Source organism: Somniosus microcephalus, chromosome 14 (genome assembly GCF_052327205.1).
Source record: "Somniosus microcephalus isolate GS21.2 chromosome 14, FLI_Smic_1.0, whole genome shotgun sequence".
NCBI classification, from domain to species: Eukaryota; Metazoa; Chordata; class Chondrichthyes; order Squaliformes; family Somniosidae; genus Somniosus; species Somniosus microcephalus.
The window spans coordinates 114,866,246-114,891,704 of NC_141000.1; the positions used below are offsets into that span (position 1 = coordinate 114,866,246).

Consider the following 25,459-nt stretch of genomic DNA (forward strand, 5'->3'; position numbering starts at 1 on the left):
ACACTTTAAATTGTTCCCTTTCTGGGCCAGAGTGATTGATTGGCATCGTATTAACAATTACCACATACACTATTAATTACCAGCCCCAATTTTCTGCGTCGAGATTAATCAGCAATTAATGTGCAACTCCAGCAAGTTCTTAACAATAACGGGGAGGCTAAGGGCGAGATACCGTTTGAGTCAAGCAAACAGTGGAGTGATGTAAATCAACCAGCAAGTTCTGGAGATTCACAACTCATGGCATATCTTGTAATCCTCTGAACTTGTTGGGCGATTTGCGCATTAATAACGGTGAGCGTCGTTGACATGCTGTTACTTTTTCAGCGAGATTTGGCCCAACCGTTAAGAAAATATACATGCAAAGAAATTAATTTTCTACATTACCACACCCCAGCTCATCTTCTCCCGAAGGGCAGTCTTTAGCACCGTCACACCGAGCCGAGTACCATATACACGACGAGGATGCGTGACACTGGAACTTGCCAATGCAACTGTACGTGACTGAAAGAATTTAAAATGGTGAAATATTCATTACCGGCTTCTAACAGTTGTTGTGTTATAGTAAGCTTAGTTCAAGAATAAATTTTAAAAAACAACGGGACTGATGTTCCATTCCTGCATTTTGGGTCAATCCTTCTGTCCATCTAATTTTCCCTCCTCTGAAAGCAATGATTTAAGTCACATTTACACGACAGTGAGTGCGAAAAGACTCTGTCCTCCAGGGACTTTCCATTTCACTGTGGAGTCTGGCTGGGCCCTGACTCAGGATTTACACTGTGGGAGTCATTTTGATGGTGCGGAGACTCCAGCGCAGCCTCATAAAATTATTCCTTATACAACAACAACACCAACTTGTATTCATATAGCGCCTTTAATGTAGTAAAACATCCCAAGGCGCTTCACAGGACTATTATAAGACAACAAATTTGACACCGAGCAACATAAGGATAAATTAGGGCAGGTTAAAGGGGTAGGTTTTAAGGAGCGTCTTAAAGGAGGAAAGAGACGTAGAGAGGTGGAGAGGTTTAGGAAGGGAAATCCAGAGCTTAGGGCCTAGGCAACAGAAGGCACGGCCACTAATGGTTGAGCGATTATAATCAGGGATGCTTAAGAGGGCAGGATTAGAGGAGCGCAGATATCTCGGTGGGGGGGCGGGGTTGTGGGGCTGGAGGAGATTACAGAGATAGGGAGGGGTGAGGCCATGGAGGGATTTGAAAACAAGGAGAAGAATTTTGAAATCGAGGCGTTGCTCAACCGGGAGCCAATGTAGGGCAGCGAGCACAGGGGAGATGGGTGAATGGGACTTGATGTGAGTTAGGACACGGGCAGCCGAGGATCACCTCAAGTTTATGTAGGGTAGAATGTGGGAGGCCAGCCAGGAGTGCGTTGGAATAGTCAAGTCTAGAGGTAACAAAGGCATGGGTGAGGGTTTCAGTAGCGGATGAGCTGAGGCAAGGGCGGAGTGAAGTGTGAAGTGAAACCACTATGTGTAGATGCCACGCTATAATGTAAATGCAGCTGTGACAAGCGCTAAAGGTGAAATCTATATTAGCCTTGCCTTCTTTAATACTTTCATGTTACACAAGGGGTTAAACATCAAGCTCACTCTCAGAAATCAGCAGATGCACAGTTGCAACAATTGTCTGGCTGATTGCTAACTAGTTTGCTTGAGGGAGGAGCCAAATCATTCAATTCAAATCCAAATGTGCTTTGTCATTTGTTCAGACATTTGCCTGGTTATTTACATTCACTATGCTGCAGTGACCATTCCAATAGAAAGAAAAATGTGTATAATAAACATAGAAACATAGAAGATAGGAGCAGGAGTAGACTATTCGGCCCCTCGAGCTTGCTCCGCCATTCAATGAGATCATGGCTGATCATCCAAACTCAGTACCCTGTCCCTGCCTTCTCCCCATATCCCTTGATCCCTTTAGCCTTAAGAAATATATCTAACTCCTTCTTGAATATATTTAATGAATTGGCCTCAACTGCCTTCTGTGGTAGAGAATTCCACAGGTTCACCACTCTCTGGATGGAGAAGTTCCTCCTCATCTCAGTCCTAAATGGCTTACCCCTTATCCTTAGACTGTGGCCCCTGGTTCTGGACTCCCCCGCCATCAGGAACATCCTTCCTGCATCTAGTCTGTCTAGTCCTGTTAGAATTTTATAAGTTTCAATGAGATCCCCTCTCATTTTTCTAAACTCCAGCGAGTATAAGTCCAATTGACCCAATCTCTCCTTATACGTCATTCCTGCCATCCCAGGTATCAGTCTGGTGAATCTTCGCTGCACTCCCTCCATGGCAAGAACATCCTTCTTCAGGTAAGGCGACCAAAACTGCACACAATACTCAAGGTGTGGTCTCACCAAGGCCCTGTACAACTGCAGCAAGACATCCTTGCTCCTGTACTCGAATCCTCTCGCTATGAAGGCCAACATACCATTTGCCTTCTTAACTGCCTGCTGCACCTGCATGCTTATCTTCAGCAACTGGTGCACAAGGACACCCAGGCCTCGTTGCACTTCCCCTTCTCCCAATCTATTGCCATTCAGATAATAATCTGCCTTCCTGTTTTTGCCACCGAAGTGGATAACCTCGCATTTATCCACATTATATTGCATTTGCCATGCATCTGCCCAATCACCCAACCTGTCCAAATCATACTGGAGTTTCTCTGCATCCTCCTCACAGCACACACGCCCACCCAGCTTTGTGTCATCTGCAAATTTGGAGATATTACATCTAGTTCCCTCGTCTAGATCATTAATATATATTGTGAATAGCTGGGGTCCTAGGACCGATCCCTGTGGTACCCCACTAGTCACTGCCTACCATTCGGAAAAAGACCTGTTCATTCCAACTCTTTGCTTTCTGTCTGCCAACCAGTTCTCTATCCAAGTCAATACCTTGCCCCCAATCCCATGTGCCTTAACTTTACACGCTAATCTCTTATGCGGGACCTTATCGAAAGCCTTCTGAAAGTCCAAATACACCACATCCACTGGTTCTCCCTTATCTATTCTACCAGTTACATCCTCAAAAAATTCCAGTAGATTAGTCAAGCACGATTTACCTTTTGCAAATCCATGTTGACTTTGTCCGATCCTGTCGCTGTTTTCCAAGTGCTCTGCTATTACATCTTTTATAATGGACTCTAGCATTTTGCCCACTACTGATGTCAGGCTTACCGGTCTATAATTCCCTGTTTTCTCTCTTCAACCTTTTTTGAACAGTGGGGTAACATTAGCTACCCTCCAATCTATGGGAACTGTTCCAGAGTGTATAGAATTTTGGAAGTTGACCAGCAATGCAGCTACTATTTCTAGGGCCACTTCCTTAAGTACCCTAGGATGTAGATTATCAGGCCCTGGGGATTTATCGGCCTTCAATCCCGTCAATTTCCCTAACATCATTTCCCTACAAATATTGATTTCATTCAGTTCCTCCCTCTCATTAGACCCTATGTTCCCCGACATCTCTGGGAGGTTATTTGTGTCCTCCTTTGTGAAGACAGAACCAATGTATGTATTTAATTGGTCTGCTATTTCTTTGTTCCCCATTATAAATTCCCCTGATTCTGACTGCAAGGGACCTATGCTTGACTTCACCAATCTTTTTCTCTTCACATATCAATAAAAGCTTTTACAGTCAGTTTTTATATTCCCTGCAAGCTTACTCTCATACTCTATTTTCCCCCTCTTAATTAATCCCTTTATCCTCCTTTGCTGAATCCTAAACTGCTCCCAATCCTCAGGTTAATGCTTTTTCTGGCCAATTTATATGTCCTCTCCTTGGATCTTATGCTATCCCTAATTTCCCTTGTTAGCCACGGTTGAGTCACCTTTTTTGATTTATTTTTATGCCAAACTGGGATAAACAAATTCTGTAGTTCATCCATGCGATCTTTGAATGTTTGCCATTACCTATCCACCGTCAACCCTTTGAGTGACATTACCCAATCAATCCTACCCAACTCGCATCTCATAGTATCATAGTTCCCTTTATTTAAATTCAGGACCTTAGTCTCTGAGTCAACTACTTCACTCTCCATCTTAATGAAGAATTCAATCATATTATGATCGCTCCGCCCCAAGGGGCCTCGCACAACAAGATTGCTAATTAATCCATTCTCATTACATAATACCCAGTGTAAGATGGCCTGATCTCTAGTTGGTTCCTCGACGTATTGGTCCAGGGAACCATCCTGTATACACTCCAGGAATTCCTCCTCCACAGTATTGTTACTAATTTGGTTGGCCCAATCTATATGTAGATTAAAGTCACCCATGATAACTGCTGTGCCCTTATTGCACGCATCTCTACTGCCCATTTTATGCCTCGATCAAAATTGAAGGTTGCACTTTATGTCTTTATGATTATTGAACGGTGTAAGAAGCATGTTCTAAAGAAGATATTTTATCTTCCTGATAGACTCATCTTATCTTTATTATTTTCTCACTTTTGTACCATCTATATTTTGCAGTGCTTTCCTGCTTTCTGTGTAATTGTGCAACTTGTAAATAAATGTGACTGTTATTTTTTAGCCAGAGGAATGATCTGACAGTAAGATATTTACTGTCTTCCAGAATGGTTCAGAGGACATCCCACATGATTCCTGCTACATTATACTATATAGCACGGTGGCATAGTGGTTAGCACTGTTGCCTCACAGCGCCAGAGACCCGGGTTCGAATCTGGCCTCGGGTAACTGTCTGTGTGGAGTTTGCACATTCTCCCCGTGTTTGCGTGGGTTTCCTCCGGTTTCCTCCCACAGTCCAAAGATGTGCAGGTTAGATAAATTGATCCTTAGTGTTAGGGGGATTAAATACGTGGGGTTAGGGTGGGATATGTGTTGGTGTAGGGGTTACGGGGATCGGGTGGGATATGTGTCGGTGCAGGCTCGATGGGCCGAAATGGCCTCTATCTGCACTGTGGGGTTTCTGTGATAAAGGTATAACTGGTGATTCCCTGGAATGCAAACCCAATTAAGTCACACATAAGGGTTTGAATTTAAGTTAATAGGAGATTTGCTCTGCATATGGAAACTACCTTTTTGCTGTGAATACAAGTTAATTGTGTTGTGTGAAAGCCGAATTGGAACAGTTAGGTTTTTAAGCCATGCATATTCCTCTGTTTATCGGTGTGTATGAGCCTTGCCTCACTGACTTTCCAGATATACAAACCTGCGAAAGCCAAATATCTCGGCCTATTTCAAAAGGATACATTAATCCCAATTCTGTTATGCTGCCTGTGTTAGCCAAGATTAAAAACTAATAGAAAAGCAAAATACTGCGGATGCTGGAAATCTGAAATAAAAACAGAAAATGCTGGAAATGCTCAGCAGGTCAGGCAGCATCTGTGGAGAGAGAAACAGAGTTAACGTTTCAGGTCGATGACCTTTCATCAGAACTGGAAAATGTAGGAGATGGAACAGTGATTTACTTGTACTTCTTGCAATTTAGTACACTGTATTCACTGCTCACGGTGCGGTCTCCTCTACATTGGGGAGACCAAACGCAGATTGGTTGCCCGCTTTGCAGAACACCTCCGTTCAATCCATAAGGGTGACCCCGAGCTTCTGGTCGCCTGTCACTTTAATTCTCCGCTCCACTCCCAATCAGACCTCACCGTCCTCGGCCCCTTACATTGTTCCAATGAAGCTCAACGTAAACTCGAGGAACAGCACCTCATCTTTCGATTAGGCACTTTGCAGCCTTCCGGACTCAACATCGAGTTCAACAATTTCAGCCCATAACCTCTGCCCTTATCTTTTTTTCATTTTTTTTCTCTCTCACATGGCAGCTGTCGATCATTCTGCCATTGCCATTTACACTTCATCTAGAGTCATCTTTTGTTTCTTAGCTTGTCCCATTACCATCTCCTTTTGCCTCGCGCCATCATCCCTTTTGTATCTTAATCTCTCCTGCCTTCCATCCTATCACAGACCTTCCCTTTTGTTCCCTCCTCCGCCCCCCCTCCCTGCCCCTGCACTTGCTTAAAAACCTGTTTGATCTCCAGCTTTTTCCAGTTCTGACGAAGGGTCATTGACCTGAAACGTTAACTCTGATTCTCTCTCCACAGATGCTGCCTGACCCGCTGAGTATTTCCATATTTCTGTTTTTATTATAAACTAATAGCACTGAAGTTAGCCAGAAAATGGCAAGGTGAATGAGTAGATAGACGGTATTAAAGATGAAAAAGCTCATCGGAGCAACATGACCCTAACAGTGTGTTTTTTTTCCAAATGCTTTGAAAAAAAGGTGATGGCTTTTCTCTAGAAATGTGAGTGAGAGAGATCGAGTGACAGTAACAGGGACAATGCTATATAGAATGACCAATGACTTACCGAGGTTAGATGAACAGAGATCAAGTTTGGGTTTTTCTTCTTAAAGCAACCTAATATCCAACAAGGAATTCTTTTTGAACTTTGCTTAACATGTACTTCGTCTTTGCTTTGAAACAGTCCCAGCAACATGCTGGGAGCTGACCCAGGTAACCATTGTCCAATGTGTGTACATCAATAACAAGGCTATTTCGCCACGTGGGCATCACACGTCAGCTTCCAGCAGAGCTCACTGGAAAATTGAGATGCAGAGATATTTTCCCCTCCCTGATACAAGTTCACTGAGGGTCACTGTATCACCCTTGCATAAACTGTGAGGCCACCTAACTCAGCACAGATCAAGAATTGAACCTAGGAACCCAGTGACATGCCAACTTTACCAACCAGGGCAAGCTAGCAATTCAATTTTCTTTTCTTGATTTGTTGGACTTTGCTATGCACAAATTGACTGCCATGTTTCCCTACATTACAACAGTGACACTTCAAAAGTACTTCATTGGTCGTGAAGTATTTTGGGAAGTCCTGAGGTCATGAAAGGAGCGATATAAATGCAAGTTCTTTCTTTCTAATAGATTTGTACACACTATGTAACATAGTAACAGTTTCAGACAGGATAGGAATTCTCTACCCCAGAGGGCTGTGGAGGCTCAGTCATGGGTATATTCAAAACAGAAGTCAATAGATTTCTGACTGGTAAGGGCATCAAGGGATATGGCGATAGGGCTGGTAAATGGAGTTAAGGCAGAAGATCAGCCATGATCTCATTGAATGGCGGAGCAGGCTCGAAGGGCCGAATGGCCTACTCCTACTCCTATTTCTTATGTTCTTATGTTCCATCTATCCACAGTATTCCCCCATGGTGCATTTCTAATAACCCCAAAACTCATTTGTTGACAAGAACCTGTCTACTTCCTTCTTGAAATTCATTAAGGTTTCTTATTTCGCCACCCGTGCCGATAATCTGTCCCACATACTCACCACCCTTTTAGTAAAAAAGTTCCTCCTGCATTTCCTATTTTCCTTTTGTTATGTCCGTGTATCTTGATGTTGTGTCCTTCAATAATTAGACAACAAGACTGCAGGGAACGATTCAACAGGTGTTTACTGAATGAGGGTTACTCTAGAACTAATTGTACAGATCACTACTCAGGGTTTATATACAGGTGTGGTCACTGCCGGTACTACAGTATACAGGAGCTGTAAAAGTAGTTCTCTCCCTTAAAGGTACATACATTACAATTCCTCCCCTTTTAGATTAACAGTACCATAACACTCATTTAACAATTAAATGTCAAACTAATTACAATTAACACTTTTAACATGCAACATTAGCTGAAAATAGTCTATTTATAAATTCAGTCTTTGGGGAGGCTTCCTGATTCTTTCTGGATAACGCCTTTCCCGAGTGTCTCGCTCTTGGTGCGGAGGCGATTCTAGCACCCTGTCGTCAGTTGATTCCTCAGCTTCCAATGCTATTGTTTCTGAGGTAGATGCGACCTGTACGTCGGGTTCCTCACCAGGTACGTATGGCCGAGACATGGGGTTGACTCGTTCCTGTGACTCTAGGATCTGGTCAGCATGGCGTCTCACAATGTTCTCCCCAACATCCACTGTGTACATTACTGGCCCCTGCCGTGTGCATATCGTTCCTGGTTGCCATTTCTCTGTTCGGTAGTCGCGGGCCACGGCTGGTTGCCCTACATTGAAGCTCCTTGTCGGCTTCTCATTGATGTGCTGGAATTGCTTACTCTCAACATCTCTTCGTACATTTGGTCTGAGCAAATCCAGACGAGACCTCAACCTTCGGTTAAAGAACATCATGGCCGGGGTCTGGTTGGTGGCTGCATGTGTCGCATTTCTGTAGGCTAACAGGAAATTGTCCGTCCACCTTATGCTGCAATGGAATGTCGTCATCGCACATGGCCTTTACTGCTTTTTTAAAGGTTTGTACGAACCTCTCAGCCAATCCATTTGTGGCTGGATGATACGGGGCGGATGTGTAATGCCTTACCCCATTCCTTTTCATAAATCTTCGAAACTCTTCGGACACAAACTGTGGTCCGTTATCAGAGCAAATCTGCTCTGGCAAGCCGTTCCTGGCAAAAATGGTCCGTAGGACTGCAATAGTTTTCTCCGTGGTGGTGGAAAACATTTTGATCACCTCAGGCCATTTCGAGTGCACATCCACGGCTATTAAAAACATTGAGTACATGAATGGACCAGCAAAATCAATATGCAGCCGTTGCCATGGAGGTGAGGGCCACTCCCATGGGTGTAGAGGGGCATATGGTGGTGCATTTTGGACCTTCTGGCATCCTGAGCAGCTCTTTGTCAGGTCCTCGATTTGCTGATCGATCTCCGGCCACCACACATAAGCCCTAGCAAGGCTTTTCATTTTCACCCCTCCCAGATGACCTTCGTGAAGCTCATTGAGCACTCTCTCCCTTAACTTGGGTGGAATTACCACTCGGGATCCATACATCAAGGTCCCCTGGCATACTGACAGCTGTTCTCTTCTGGATGAGAATGCTGGCAACAGTGAGTCGCCATGTGCTGGCCATCCCTTCACCGTCAAATCATATACCCGAGACCGTGTCGGGTCATTTCGGGTCTCCTTCTCTATACCAGCGTTAGTTACTGGCAAGCATTCAATTATAGTCGAATGAAATATTTCAACAGGATCCACTGCTGGTGCTTCCTCCGCAGTAGGCAGTGGCAGGCATGATAGCCCATCAGCGTTTACATGCTGTTTCGTGCCCTTATACTCGATTTCAAATTGGTGCGCCCCTAGAAAAAGGGACCATCTTTGTAGCCGTTGCGCAGTCATCACCGGAACGCCCTTCTTTGGATTAAAGATGGAGACAAGTGGTTGGTGGTCAGTCAGCAAGGTGAACTTCTGCCCGTGCAGATAGTGATTGAACTTTTTCACTCCCCACACTAGGCTGAGGGCCTCCCTGTCAATCTGGGCGTAGTTACGCTCGGCTGAGGTTAGTGACCGAGACGCAAAGGCTACTGGCCTCTCCGAGCCGTCCGGGAATTTGTGCGACAGCGCCGCTCCAATGCCATAGGGTGATGCATCACACGCCAGCCGAATTGGTAGTGCTGGGTTGAAATGAGCCAACACCTCTTTTGATGTGATCAATGCTTTGCTCTTCTGGAAAGCTCGTTTACATTCGTCACTCCACTTCCATGGTACCCCCGTTTGCAGTAGGGTGTTCAGTGGGTGTAGTACTGTAGACAAATTCGGCAAGAACTTATGGTAGTAGTTCACCAGCCCGAGGAACGACCTCAGTTGTGACACATTTTCCGGTGCTGGAGCCTTGACTACTGCCTCAATCTTTTCAGGGGACTTATGTAACCCCTCTTTATCAATAACGTGGCCACAATACGAGATCTGCTTCTGGAAAAACTCGCATTTGTGGCAATTAGCTCGGAGCCCATATTCCTTCAATCTAGTGAGCACCTGCTCCAGGTTGGCGAGGTGATCACTGTCCTTTTCGCCCGTGACCAGGATGTCGTCCAAATAACACTGGGTTCCTGGAATCCCTTGCAGGACTTGTTCCATTGCCCTTTGCCAAATAGCCGGAGCTGATGCTACCCCGAACACCAGCCGGTTGTATTGGTAGAGACCTTTATGAGTGTTGATCGTGAGGTACTGTTTCGAGGCTTCTTCTACCTCCATTTGCAGGTACGCCTGGGCCAGATCAATCTTAGTGAAGCGTTTCCCTCCAGATAGCGAGGCGAAAATATCTTCAATCCGCGGACGCAGATATTGTACAGTGTGAAGGACTGGGTTCACTGTCACCTTAAAGTCCCCACAGATGTGAACCTTCTTTGGTTCCCCAGGCATATTACTCAACGACCTCTTCATTACAGGAACGATGGGTGTAGCCCATTCGCTCCAGTCCACTTTGGACAGTACTCCTGAACGTTCCAAACCTTCCAGCTCTGCTTCGACGGCTGGGCGGATTACATACGGTACCGGTCTGGCCTTAAAAACTTTGGGCTTGCATTTTCCTCTATTTTGATCGTCGCTGTTATGCCTTTTAGTGTTCCGAGTCCCTGCTGGAACACTTCTTGTGCGTCAGTTAGCATTTTTGACAGTCGTCCAGGTGTGACGTCGTCATCCTTTTTGGCATCTACAGTCAGTGCTTGTAAGAAATGCCAATCTAGCTGTATCTTCCGGATCCATTCACGTCCTAGTAGTGGTGGTCCTCCATCTGGCAATGCATATAGGTCCATGTTTGGTGTTTCCTTGCCGTTATATATAACGTTCACCCTTATTTTTCCTTTGGGGTAGACTTTTTGCCCCGTGTACGTCTTCAAGACAATCTTTGTATCTCTCAAGGGTATATGTGAGAATAGCCGCTTGTAGTCCCTTCGGTTTATGACTGTTAGGACTGATCCTGTGTCCAATTCCATTTTCACTTGGACTCCTGCTATCTTGAGCGTGACCCAGATAGTTTGGTGATCCTCCATTTTGATCACATTATGTAGTTTCAGACAACCCAGCTCCTTGCTTCTGGAGTCTGTATCACTCTTCTGTTCGTCTGAACTACTCTCCATCACCTTATGTACCTTCTTGTACTTCTCCTGTGGAGATTTCTTGCTGCTGGTTTTCTTTCCCGACCTGCAGACTCTTGCTATGTGTCCTACTTTTCCACACTATCTGCACACTTTGTCCTTGAACCAGCAATCATTATGGTCGTGTGTTGTTCTGCCGCAGCGATAGCACTTCACTGTTCCGTATGACATTTCATTTGTGCCATATTCTTGCGGTCTCCGTTGTATCTCTGCAGCGCCCCGTGCTGCTGCTTCGTGTGATACTGCAATGCTGAAAGCCTTGTCCAGCGTAAGATCCTTTTCTGATAGAAGCCGTTTCTGGGTTCCTTCACTTTGAAGCCCACACACAAACTTGTCCCTTAAAGTATCTGCTAGTCCCGTTCCAAATTGGCAGTGTTTCGATAGCTTGCGCAGTTCCGTTAAATACTCAGCATTACTTTCATCTTTATGCTGGTTCCTTTTGTGAAACTGAAATCTTTCTGCTATCAGCAGCGGTGTGGGGTTTAAGTGGTCCTGTAGGATTGACACTATGTTTTCAAAATCCTTTTCTACTGGCTTCTCTGGCGTTACTAGGTTTCGTGGTAAGCCATACGTTTTTGCACCCATTGAATTCAACAATACCAGCGCTTTCTTGTCATCTGGCACTTCATTCGCCTTGCAGTATACTTCTATGCGTTCGACATATGTCATCCAATCTTCGACTTCATTGTCGAACGCTGTGATACTGCCACTCTTCGGCATTTTTGGGTGTGGTTAGACTGGCTTAAAATGGCGTCTCCCACGCTTTCCTTTCTTCCCTGCTGCGGCTTAAAATGGCGTCTCCCGCGCTGCTGCCTACGCCGCTCTCGGCGGTGCTCGTGGCAAATGGCGACGCCCTGTGGGTTTTGTGCGCTGCTCCTGCGCTGCTGCCAATGCCGCTCTCTGCGGTCCTCATGGCAATGGCAGCGCCTCGCGTTTTCCTGCGCGCCTCTCTCCCCCATTGATGCTGCTCGGCCCTTGAACACCAGCTGCGCTCTGCACGTTTTCCTGCGCGCCTCTCTCCCCCGTTGACGCTGCTCAGCCCTTGAACACCGGCTGTGCTCTGCGCATTTTCCTGCGCGCCTCTCTCCCCCGTTGACGCCGCTCGGTCCTGAACACCGGCTGCGCTCTGTGCACTCTGCCCTCTCTCTCTCCCCCGTCGACGCTGCTCGGCCTTTTCCTGTGCCGCCCGGTAGGCTCTAGCCGCCGCTGTCCGGGGAGGGTCTGCGCAGTACCTGTTGCCAGCGCGTTGCACTGGACCACCGTGACTGGAAAGCCAAGCCTGGCCCTCGACAGCCCCCCCTGCGATGCTCAAATCTGCGCTGGATGACTGGGCGGTTGCCCGTGGTCGACGCCCGTGCTCCTGGACTCGACCTCCTTCCACTGTTCTCCAGGAGCGAATCCCTGGGAGGTGATGCAGAGTTGCAGGAAGGTTCGAATCTGCTCGTCGCCAATGTTATGTCCGTGTATCTTAATGTTGTGTCCTTCAATAATTACACAACAAGACTGCAGGGAACGATTCAACAGGTGTTTACTGAATGAGGGTTACTCTAGAACTAACTGTACAGATCACTACTCAGGGTTTATATACAGGTGTGGTCACTGCCGGTACTACAGTATACAGGAGCTGTAAAAGTAGTTCTCTCCCTTAAAGGTACATACATTACACCTTTGTTGTCCATAATTTGTAAAGATGACCGCTTGTGTTTAAATTCTGTACACAGCAGAAAAGCTTACTTAGATCCAATTTGTCAAAACCTTTCATACTTTTAAACACTTCTGTCATACCCTCTCTCAGTCTTTTTTCAAGCGAGCAAAGAGCCAGGGTAAGCAATCTTTCCTCCTACGTCATTCACTTAAGTTCTGGAATCAACTGTGTACCCCTTCACGGTACCCCCTCCAATAACTAGTTATCCTTTTTGAAATGTGGAGGCCAAGAGGAGGAGAGTACAGACCCCAGGAGGTCATAGACTCCTGGGGCTCATGGGGTTGGGAGTAATATATTAGCATGAATAGAGGTTTGGTTAATGGGCAGAAAACAGGGAGTAGGGATAAACGAGTCTTTTTCAGGTTGGCAGGCTGTAACTAGTGGGGTGCCGCAAGGATCAGTGCTGGGGCCTCAGCTACTTACAATCTATATCAATGACCTAGATGAAGGGACCGAGCGCAATGTATCCAAGTTTGCTGACGATACAAAGCAAGGTGGGAAAGTAAGCTGTGAGGAGGACGCCTGCAAAGGGATATAGACAGATTGACTGAGTGGACAATAAGGTGGTAGATGGAGAATAACGTGGGGAAATGGGAGGTTACTCACTTTGGTAAGAAGAATAGAAAAACAATATTTTTTTTAAATGATGAGAGACTATGGTGAGAAATGGTGAGAAAATGGCGATAATGGAGACCTGGCTCAAAAAAAGGCAGGATTGGGTTTTAAATATTCCTGGATATAAGGTGTTCAGAAAATATAGGGAAGGAAAGAAAGGAGAGATAGTATTGGTTAAGGAGAATTTATAGTGCTGGAGAGAGAGGGTGTCCTGGAGGGGTCAAGGACAGAATCTATTTGGTTAGAGTTAAGAAATAGAGGTGTCATTACACTAGTAGGTGTATTTTATAGGCCACCAACTAGTTGAAAAGATATAGAGGAGCAAATTTGCAGGGAAATTACAGAGAAGTGCAAGAATTATAGAGTAGTGATAATGGAGGACTTCAATTATAGACTGGGATAGTAATAGTGTTAAGGGCAGAGAAGGGGAAGAATTTCTGAAGTCTGTTCAGGAGAATGTTCTTGATCAATATGTTTCCAGCCCAATGTGGAAGGAGGCATTGCTGTATCTGGTTCTGGGAAATGAGGTGGGTTAAGTGGAGCAAGTGTCAGTGGAGGAACATTTAGGGTTCAGTGATCATAGTATCATAAGGTTTAGATTAGCTATGGAAAAGGATAGGGAGCAATCTAGAGCAAAAATGCTTAATTGGAGGAAGGCAAATTTCAGTGGGTTGAGAACGGATCTGACCCAGGTGAATTGGAATCAAAGATTGGCAGACAAAACTGTAATCGAACAATGGACTGCCTTTAAAGAGGAGATTGTTCAGGTACAGTCGAGGTACATTTCCACGAGGCGGAAGGTAGGGCAACTAAAGCCAGAGCTCCCTGGATGATGAAAGAGTTAGAGAGTAAGATGAAGCAGGAAAAAAGTGTGTATGACAGATGTCAGATTGAGAATGCAAGTGAGAACCAGGCTGAATATAGAAAGTTCAGAGGGGAAGTGAAAAAGAAAATAGGAGGGGCAAAGAGAGAGTATGAGAATAGATTGGCAGCTAACATAAAAGGGAATTCAAAAATATGTCCCCTAGTTCTAGATTCTCCAGCCAGGGGAAACAACCTCTCAGCATCTACCCTGTCAATCCCCCTCAGAATCTGGTATGTTTCAATGAGATTACCTCTCATTCTTCTAAACTCCAGAGAGTATAGGCCCAATCTAATCAATCTCTCCTCATAGGACAACCCTCTCATCCCAGGGATCAATCTAGTGAACCTTCGTTGTACCGCCTCTAAGGCAAGTATATCATTGCTCAGATAAGGAGACCAAAACTGTGCACAGTACTCCAGCTGTAGTCTCACCAAGGCCCTGTACAATTGTGGCAAGACTCGCTTACTCTTATACTCCAACCCCCTTGCAATAAAGGCCAACATGCCATTTGCCTTCCTAATTGCTTGCTGTACCTGCATTCTAGCTTTCTGTGTTTCCTGCACGCGGATCCTTGGCTTTATAAATAGTGGCATAGAGTACAAAAGCAAGGAAGTTATGAAAAACCTTTATAAAACAATGGTTAGGCCTCAGTTGGAGTATTGTGTTCAATTGTGGGCATCAGACTTTAGGAAGTAACATTCATGCCACACAAGTGCCAGGCAAAGACCATCTCCAACAAGCGAGAGTCTAACCACTTCCCCTTGACATTCAACAGCATTACCGAATACCCCACCATTAACATCCTGGGGGCCACCATTGACCAGAAACTTAACTGGACCAGCTACATTAATACTGTAGCTATAAGAGCAGGGCATTCTGCGGCGAGTGTCTCACCTCCTGACTCCCCAAAGCCTTTCCATCATCTACAAGGTACAAGTAAGGAGTGTGATGGAATACTCTCCAATTGCCTGGATGAGTGCAGCTCCAACAACACTCAAGAAGCTGGACACCATCCAGGACAAAGCAGCCCGCTTGATTGGCACCCCATCCGCCACCTTAAACATTCACTCCCTCCACCACCGGCACACCGTGGCTGCAGTGTGTACCAGCTACAAGATGCACTGCAGCAACGCGCCAAGTCTTCTTCTTCAGCAAACCCGCGACCTCTACCGCCTAGAAGGACAAGGGCAACAGGGACATGGGGCAGGGACATGGGAACACCACCACCTGCAAGTTCCCCTCCAAGTTACTCATCATCCTGACTTGGAAATATATCGCTGATATATATTGTGGCTTGGTCAAAATCCTGGAACGCCCTCCCTAACTGCACTGTGGGAGTACCTTCACCACACGGACTGCAGCGGTTCAAGGAGGCGGCTCATCACCACCTTCACAAGGGCAATTAGGGATGGACAATAAATGCTGGCCTTGCCAGCGACATCCTCATCTCATGAATGAATAAAAAAGAAGAACTAGTTGCGACATGAGGACATTTTTTTTCGCAGCGAGAAGTTGTGATCTGAAATGCACTGCCTGAAAGGGTGGTGGATAGCTTTCAACAAGCAGGCACAGGCATGATAGGCTGAATGGCCTCCTTCTGTGCTACATTAATCTATGATTCTATAATTTGATTGTTCATCCCATGCTCCTTTTTTTAAAGATTGAAGTCACATTTGCTATGTTCCAATCCTCTGAGATTTGGCTCGTGTCCTGTGAACTCTGAAAAATATGTAGGAGGCAGGCTATAGACTTCTTAAGTTCCGGGAGGCCTTATTGTGGTTAGCTTGTCTCCACACATCATACATTCAAACAATCTTTCCCTCCCAGCCTCATCTGATATAATTAGAATTGTGTGGATGGCCTTTTTTAACCTTACACCAGTTATGTGTGTATTCAGGCCAGTATTCATTCCTTTTGTCCCCACCCCCACAAGTACTCAGGATTTCTCACAGGAAACCCACTTTCTGAATGTAAAGTGGAGATAATTCCTTTGTTCCTTGAAATGTGACGTTCTATACCCTCCCACCTCCCCACCCCACTCCCCTCCACCCACCTCCCCACCCCACTCCCCTCCACCCACCTCCCCACGCCACTCCCCTCCACCCACCTCCCCAACCCACTCCCCTCCACCCACCTCCCCACCCCACTCCCCTCCACCCACCTCCCCACGCCACTCCCCTCCACCCACCTCCCCAACCCACTCCCCTCCACCCACCTCCCCACCCCACTCCCCTCTACCCACCTCCCCACCCCACTCCCCTCCACCCACCTCCCCACCACACTCCCTTCCACCCACCTCCCCACCCCACTCCCCTCCACCCACCTCCCCACCCCACTCCCCTCCACCCACCTCCCCACCCCACTCCCCTCCACCCACCTCCCCACCCCACTCCCCTCCACCCACCTCCCCACCCCACTCCCATCCACCCACCTCCCCACTCCACTCCCCTCCACCCACCTCCCCACCACACTCCCTTCCACCCACCTCCCCACCCCACTCCCCTCCACCCACCTCCCCACCCCACTCCCCTCCACCCACCTCCCCACCCCACTCCCCTCCACCCACCTCCCCACCCCACTCCCCTCCACCCACCTCCCCACCTCACTCCTCACCACCCACCTCCCCACCCCACTCCCCTCCACCCACCTCCCCACCCCACTCCCCTCCACCCACCTCCCCACCCCACTCCCCTCCACCCACCTCCCCACCTCACTCCTCACCACCCACCTCCCCACCCCACTCCCCTCCACCCACCTCCCCACCCCACTCCCCTCCACCCACCTCCCCACCCCACTCCCCTCCACCCACCTCCCCACCCCACTCCCCTCCACCCACCTCCCCACCTCACTCCTCACCACCCACCTCCCCACCCCACTCCCCTCCACCCACCTCCCCACCCCACTCCCCTCCACCCGCCTCCCCACCCCACTCCCCTCCACCCACCTCCCCACCCCACTCCCCTCCACCCACCTCCCCACCTCACTCCTCACCACCCACCTCCCCACCCCACTCCCCTCCACCCACCTCCCCACCCCACTCCCCTCCACCCACCTCCCCACCCCACTCCCCTCCACCCACCTCTCCACCCCACTCCCCTCCACCCACCTCCCCACCCCACTCCCCTCCACCCACCTCCCCACCCCACTCCCATCCACCCACCTCCCCACCCCACTCCCCTCCACCCACCTCCCCACCCCACTCCCCTCCACCCACCTACCCACCCCACTCCTCTCCACCCACCTCCCCACCCAACTCCCCTCCACCCACCACCCCACCCCACTCCCATCCACCCACCTCCCCACCCCACTCCGCTCCACCCACCTCCCCACCCCACTCCCCTCCACCCACCTCCCCACCCCACTCCCATCCACCCACCTCCCCACCCCACTCCCCTCCACCCACCTCCCCACCCCACTCCCCTCCACCCACCTCCCCACCCCACTCCCATCCACCCACCTCCCCACCCCACTCCCCTCCACCCACCTCCCCACCCAACTCCCCTTCACCCACCTCCCCACCCCACTCCCCTCCACCCAGCTCCCCACCCCACTCCCCTCCACCCATCTCCCCACCCAACTCCCCTCCACCCAGCTCCCCACCCCACTCCTCTCCACCCACCTCCCCACCCAACTCCCCTCCACCCACCTCCCCACCCCACTCCCCTCCACCCACCTCCTCACCCCAATCCCCTCCACCCAGTTCCCCAGTGCATTCCCCTCCACCCACCTCCCCACCCCCCTCCCCTCCACCCACCTCCCCATCCCACTCCCCTCCAGCCACAAGGGCTTCTCTGAAACAACGTGACTTGGCATTCAAGCTGAGCAAATCTGTCCATCTGAAGGAATAGTTGGGTCGCCTTGTTCCTGTACTGAGGAGTGATTTTGAAGGAAGAAGGTAAATTCTTGGAAGAATGTAAATTCTTGGATTAGCTGACTCTGAATTTGTCCGGTTCCCTTTTGGAGGATAGCAGGGAATCTTTCCTCACTGCTTGTTTTGGTAATCTGTTCCAGAGGGTGCTGACTTTCTGTGAAGAGAAACACTTCCTGACGTCTAATGTAACTTTTTGCTTAACTATGCTATCTCTAACTGGACATAATCTATTCCTGTCATTATTTGAAAACCTCATTCATATCTCTTCCTAGCCAATTTTTCTTCCCTTCCCCTCCCCCTTCCCCTCCCCACTCCTTCCCCCTCCCCACTCCTTCCCCCTCACCCCTCCCCCTTTCCTTTCCCCTCCCCCCCCTATCTCTCCCTCCCCCTCCCTGTTGGGCCGAATGACCTGGTTCTGTGCTGTAAAAATTCGATTTAACAATACAAGTGCCCTTGTCAACACAACTTGCTGCCCTAAGGCAGGCAGAAAGCCAACAACAGCTTGCAGTCATATAGTAGAAGGCACCAAATGGAGTCTGGTGGGAGGGGGATTCAGACTATCATCTTAACCCAGCCATTGTCTTGCAGCTCCTAGCAACCTACTCAGAGCTGTGATGACAGAGACCGAGGAATAGCTCACCTGTCTGCCTTGTGGGCGGGCAGTGTTGTAAACAGAGCAACAATACCTTACCTCGCCAAGGAAACCCGATACCACTTGGGGTTGAATTTCCACGGAGGTTTTCCCGGCCGTGACTGGCAGAAGATCTGTGCAAACCCTGGAGAAATGGCGAACATGTTTCACCGATGTTCCTGCAGATCTCCCGCCGAAGTTACGGTGGACGATCGGGAGAAACCTGGCGGAGATTCAACCCCCATCTGCTTTTGAAAGAAAATAAAGAAAGAATTTATATAGCGCCTTTCACGACCTCAGGATGTCCCAAAGCAATTTACAGACAATGAAGTGCTTTTTGAATTGTAGTCACTGTTGCAGTGTGTAAGTTTCCACAAACAGCAATGTGATAATGACCAGATAATCTGTTTTTAGTGATGTTGGTTGAGGGATAAATATTGTCCAGGACACCGGGGAGAACTCCCCCACTTTTCTTCCAATAGTGTCAAGGGATCTTTTATGTCCAATTGAGAGGGCAGATGGGGCCTCGGTTTAGCGTCTCATATGAAAAACGGCACGTCCAACAGTGCAGCCCGTCCTCAGTACTGCACTGGGAGTGTCGGCCTGGATTATGGGCTCAAGTCTCTGGAGTGGGGCTTGAATCCACAACTTACTGACAAAGTCGAGAGTGTTACCAACTGAGCCACAAAAATGCCCTTAAAATCTCACTCAAACTTACCTCCTATGGTAACAACATTACCATCGGATGTAGGGCATTTCCTCTCCCTCCATCCCCATCCTCAACCTGGGAGGACAGGCGAGACTAAAAAGAGGATTAAGACCCTTAAAACATATATAAAAAGGATATTTTCAATTCACAAGAGTGATCACCAAAAGCATACAGCTCAAATATTGAGGAGCGTAGAGACATTGTACTCACCACCCACAGCGATGGCTATTATAACTAATACTGCAGCGATCACTATGCCCACTGCAACTAAAATCTGAAGCTTCTTGGATGTAATAATGTAGCACTTTGAACAGGTTCTGTCCTGGTTTCCTAAACAAGGTTAGAAAAAGATTCTTTAAGTGATCAGAAGGTTGAATTTTGTTTTGACTCCCACCATCTTAAACTATAGAATGAGATGCCCCTCATGAGTCAATTACAGACAATATAGTAACAGTAACACTTTAATTCTCCGTCCTCAGCCTCTTGCACTGTTCCAACGAAGCTCAACGTAAGCTCGAGGAGCAGCACCTCATCTTTTGATTAGGCACTTTACAACCTTCTGGACTCAACATCGCGTTCAACAATTTCAGACCAGAACCTCGGCCCTTATTTTTTTTCACATGGCAGCTGTTGATGATTCTACAATTCCCATTTACACCTCACCTAGACTCAACTTTTGTTTCTTAACTTGTCCCATTACCATCTCCTTTTGCCTTGCACCATCACCCCTTTTGTCTTTTAATCTCTCCTGCCTTCCTTCCTATCACAGACCGTCCCTTTTGTTCTTTCCTCCCCTCTCCCGCTTTCCCTGCCCCTCCTTCACTTGCTTAAAAATCTGTTCCGTCTCTAACTTTTTCCAGTTCTGACAAAAGGCCAGTGACCTGAAACGTTAACTCTGTTTCTCTCTCTCCACAGATGATGTCTGACCTGCTGAGTACTTCCACCATTTTCTGTTTTTGTTATAGTAATAGTTGAGGTTGAGAAGGATCTGGGAGTGAGTAGATTTTGCACTTAACACTGGAGTAACGATGAACAAAGCCAAAAATAGACATCGAAATTACGACATGGAAACAGGCTGTTTGGCAAATCCTGATCTCCTGGTCCCAGAAAGGAAAGTAAAATACGTATCTGAATGTACCTGAATGGGCCTCTTCAGCTTCCTGGTTCTCTTCACAAGGGTCTGGGAGAGGTCGAACTTAAAGTTGCTATTGGGACCAATGACATAATTGGGCCCTAATCCGCATCGGCGAATTAGGACCCCGCTGGCTTTGGGTGGGTGTCTCAGCCTGGTAAAACTGGAAACGGCAGGACCTGGGCAGCTTTCCAGCAGGTAAATAACCCGGTGCATTTTAACTGTCCCCCCATCCAGGAGGGTAGGGTTGAAATCCCCCTCCCATCAGCGATGTGAAATGTATTTGGACAGTTTCAAGGCAGAGTCTGGTGCATATGGATGCACAACACAAAGCTGCCTCTAATTCAGCATTACTTCGCACTGAGTAGCTAGACTCAGTCAGAAAGATGGAGAGGAAGACAACCTTCACCTCTTGATGGCATTGGTCATCCTCTCTGTTGGGGGCTCCAGGATGACTAATGCCATCAACAAGGCGACAAAACACCAGTCGACAGCCTCCTGGTCTAAAAAGCAATACATTCGACGTTCCTAACCAAGGTAGCCCTATTTGGAGCCAACTTCAACCGAGAGACATTTGCCCACATCTACGTATCTGTCACCCCGACGTGAAGGCCTCCCATTTCCGTGGGAGGTCTCATGTAACCGTAACATTGCTGTAAGATCTGTGGAAACCCCAAAGAAATGGCATAAATGGTTTCTCTGGGATTCCCTTGGAGCTTCCGTGGAAGTTATGGCCTGATATCGGGAGAACCCCAGCGAAGATTCGCCCCCTCCCCCATATCAACATTTAAGAATAGGTTTGATAGACAGTTGAAGGAAAAGGGAATAAAGGGACATAGGGTGGGCACCTGGGATTAGGAGTACTGTTCGTGTGGAGGATTCCAGGATATTGACCCAGCGACGATGAAGGAACGGCGATATATATCCAAGTCAGACTGGTGTGTGACTTGGAGGGGAAATTGGAGGCGGTGGTGTTCCCATGCACCTGCTGCCCTTGCCCTGGTCTCAGATTTGGTTAGGGGCTAACCAATCAATCTTAGATGGGCTGTTACTGATGGTAATTAAGGAACCGCTATAGTGATGAGCGTACTGTTCGAAAGATGGAAGATACATGTCTTTTGAAAGCTTGACATGTGAGACAAACACTTTGGTGAGAGAGTGACCATTTAAATTTAAATACCTCACTGAGATATAGTTTGTTGTGTATAGCATCAGTACTGTAGCAGAGGTGAGTGAATCGTCAATGGTGGCCACTTTGTTCTTTACTTATATGATCTACAAAGCACTGGGTGTGAGAATGAGGTGACTTAGGGTACTAGCTGTTGGGAAGTGGAACATACATTTCTAAACAATACATTATCAGCTTTGCTTTCCAGAGAAAATTTTCCACCTCAAATGTGTACGCTACATTTACAATATCTAAGAGTGAGGCAGGTAAGGTCCATACAGTGCGGCACAGGAGTAAATGTTAGTTGTAACTTGGTGTGATCTCAGTGGGGCTATTTTCACCTTGGGTGGATATCGTGCAGATGGCAAGAAATGCAATCACACTGCCTGTCCCATGTCCTCAACAAGAAGCCCAAGCCATTATCCCCGGTGTCCTAGGCAATATTTATCCCGCAATCAACATCACTAAAATAAATTATCTGGGCATTATCACATTGCTGTTAGTGGGAGCTTGCTGTGCACAAATTGGCTGCTGTGTTTCCTACAGTATAGCAGTGACTACACTTCAAAAAGTACTTCATTGGCTGTAAAGCGCTTTGGTGGTCGTATATTAACACAAGTCTTTCTTTTTCTTTCTTGATAGCTGGGCCTCATCTGCATAATCCCAATAAACTTTGAGCACGTGACCAGCACTCACAGGCAGCTCTCCGGCAATGGGGATGGGGGGGCCGGGTAGATGAGAAATCCAGCAGCTCAGAGGAGGAGCCAAGCCTGAGGTTCAACATTAGGAGAGAAACAGCCAATCACGGGAGGGTGAGAGGACAGATGTCAATGGGCTAGAAGATCTTTGTGGGGCCAAGAGGAGCATACATGCTCCCACAAAAATTTGAAAAAACCCCCAAAGAATTAACCTGGTTCGGGATCATAGAGTGACACTGCACAGAAGGAGGCCATTTGGCCCAATGGCTGGTTAGGGGTCAATGCCTAGTACCAATGGGCAGAGACTGCATGGTGCATGCATCGGGGTCCTACAGCTGGCGCAGGACTCTATTTGAATACTATAATTAGACCCCTGCCTGGTTCACCCTTCTGATGGCCCCAACGGAAATGTCGACGGATGAACCGGGAGCGAGAACGGGACGGTAAATTTCAGAAACGTAATTTTCACTGAACTACAGCCCCATTCCCGCCTGGAAACGGGGAAGACAATCCCTCCGCCCTATATATTCTGTACATAAACAGGAGCTAAAATCAACATAAACATATGGCCATATTATAGCAGTGGACATTACTCGTTGCTTCGTACGTTCTCACTGGAGCGAAACCCTCTTGAGAAAACGTTTAAAGTCAGGAGCTCACGCTAAATGTCACAAGAACAAAGACAGAAAAGCAAGCACATTACCTGCCTCAACGGGCAATACTTTTGCTTCGAGAATGTTGGGGACCCTTTGCGTAGTGTTGGGGAGTTCGATGGTAGGCAGCTCATCTTCGGTGACAGACACTATTTCTATCTTTGTGTTATCTGGTTTCTCTCCTGCCTCAGCTTGTACCTGTCCATTAAATAAAAAAACTTTAATTAAAATAGTCATATGTTACTGCTCAATGGTAGAACCGGGGTATGCTACATCAAAGATCGGTCTTTCTGAAAATCCCAGCGGCTAGCCACACTCAAAGGGAGTTTGAGATGAAGCTTGGGTTACGACACTGTAGCGCTGATTCTCTAATCTATGGTTCATCCCCAAGTGCAGTTGGGAGCATTGGATTGGTGAATTTAACCTATAATTCATTTGGGCGATTCAGTTACAGGAGGCTGCAGGAGTAGGGTGGGGAAGAACATGGAGGAATTGCCAAATGAGGATAAGGAATTTGAATCCAGTGCTTTGGGGGACAGGGAGCCATTGTTGGTCAGCAGGGACAGAGGTGTTGGGGGCAGGTGTTAGGATTTAGGTGGCTTGTGAGATGAAGATGGAGTTTGGGTGAATGATATTTTAAGCAGGGTCAACAGTAACAACAATAATTTCTCCTCTAAGGCGCTTACATGCTTCCTACGCTGCAAATACATAATTCTACATACTCTTCCCTCCTCATTGTCTTCAAGTCAAGGGTCATCATGTTATCTTCTACTCATTCATTCCCAGAACTTCAAAAACGGAACCGCTTATCTCTCCAAGCTTCCCCTTTCCTCCTGCAGTCTAAAATCCAGTCTTGATGACATCTAACCAATATTTCTTGATTTACCTCATCTTTACACCCTTGGTGATGACCTTAAAAATGGGCCTTGGCTTTTCATCTAGGTTTCTCCAAGATTTAAAATCTCCTGTCAGTTGAAAAGCTAGCTCAAGTGCAGTACTGTGGAAGTGCTACACTGTCGGAGGTGCCGTCTTTCGGATGAGACGGTAAACTGAGTCCCCATCTGCCCTCACAGGTGGGTGTAAAAGATCCCACGGCACTATTTCGAAGAAGAGCAGGGGAGTTCTCCTGGTCAATATTTATCCCTCAAAAGCAACATCACTAAAATAGATTATCTGGTCATGATCACATTGTTGTTTGTGGGAGCTTGCTGTGCACAAATTGGTTGCCGCCTTTCCTACATTACAACAGTGACTACACTTAAAAAGTACTTCATTGGCTGTAAAACACTTTGGGAGGTCCTGAGGTTGTGAAAGGCGCTATATAAATGCAAGTCTTTCTTTTCTTTAACACTTACCTCTAAACTAGGAGAGCTTTAAGAAGACTGGTCAACCAATATTTCTGAGATGCCACAGAAAGCTTTGTCAAAATATGAGATCCGTAAATGATTGAACCTCAGGCCAGACTTTAAAGACCCAGAGTTATTTCTCTCTAACTTACCTCTGTGGAAGACATTTCTCAGAAAGATTATAAAACAAACTCAGAGCAAATACATGACTTAATCCAGCAGGACCCACTGGTCTTGAAGAAATCGCAATGAAAGGTACTGTTGCCAGAGCCGGTTGTCTGATAATCCCTGTTTGAGGAACAATGAAAGTCAAGAGCCAGCAAGCAGCTCAGACAGGGAATATCAAGTTGCTCCTCCACTGTGCGGGTGGCTATGGATACCAGGCAGTACCACATCGCTCCTCGCTGTGATACGAATGATACGGTAAGCCAACACCGCTTCGCAGTTGACACATAAATATAACATGATGTGTGCTCCAGAATGCCCGTGTAAAGCTACATTTCAAGTGCCAATGCTGTTCCCAAATCCCACGCCCTGCTGCAATTTAGTTCTTCCAGTGTTGCTGAAAATTTGTTGAAAGTGTTCATTTTTTTTTAACAAGGCATTGAAGTTAATAATTCTTGTAACTGAAAAGTCACCTTGAGGCTAAATGAATGAAGTAAATCAACAGAACCGCAATTTGAACCTCCCGCATTAAATCATTTTTAAACGGGGCATAAAAAAAGAGATTTACAGTGGCTGAAAAGTTGCTGTCATGGTAACAGCGAGGCTAATGGCGCTCGTTGTTATTTAAGTGCAAATGCCACAACAACTTCAGGCGAGGGCAGATGCGCAATTAAACGTGGAAATTGACAAGTTCATAGAATCATAGAACGGTTACAGCGCGGAAGAAGGCGATTCGGCCTGTTGAGCCCATGCCTGCTCTCTGCAAAAGCACCTCAGCTAGTCCTATTCCCCCCGCCCTTTCCCCGTAGCCCTGCAAATGTTTTTCTTTCAGGTAATTATCCAATTCCCTTTTGAAAGCCGCGACTGAATCTGCCTCCACCACCCTTTCAGGCAGTGCATTCCAGATCATAACCACTCGCTGCGTAAAAGGTTTTTCCTCATGTCGCCTCTGGTTCTTGACCCTCAATCT

At 47.3% G+C, this 25,459-nt stretch overlaps 1 protein-coding gene across 1 annotated transcript in view; it reads right to left on the reverse strand.

Annotated features, from left to right (window-relative positions):
- tmprss3a (transmembrane serine protease 3a) overlaps positions 1–23,243 on the reverse strand; it is a 61,255-nt gene extending 38,012 nt beyond the window's left edge. The window contains exons 1-3 of the mRNA XM_086007234.1: positions 23,029–23,243; positions 19,538–19,657; positions 385–501 (exon numbers count right to left, since the gene is read on the reverse strand). Of these exons, the coding sequence (XP_085863360.1) occupies positions 385–501; positions 19,538–19,657; positions 23,029–23,215 (424 nt within the window). The 5' untranslated portion in view covers positions 23,216–23,243. The remainder of the gene's footprint in view (positions 1–384; positions 502–19,537; positions 19,658–23,028) is intronic.
- Positions 23,244–25,459: the final 2,216 nt, after the last annotated feature.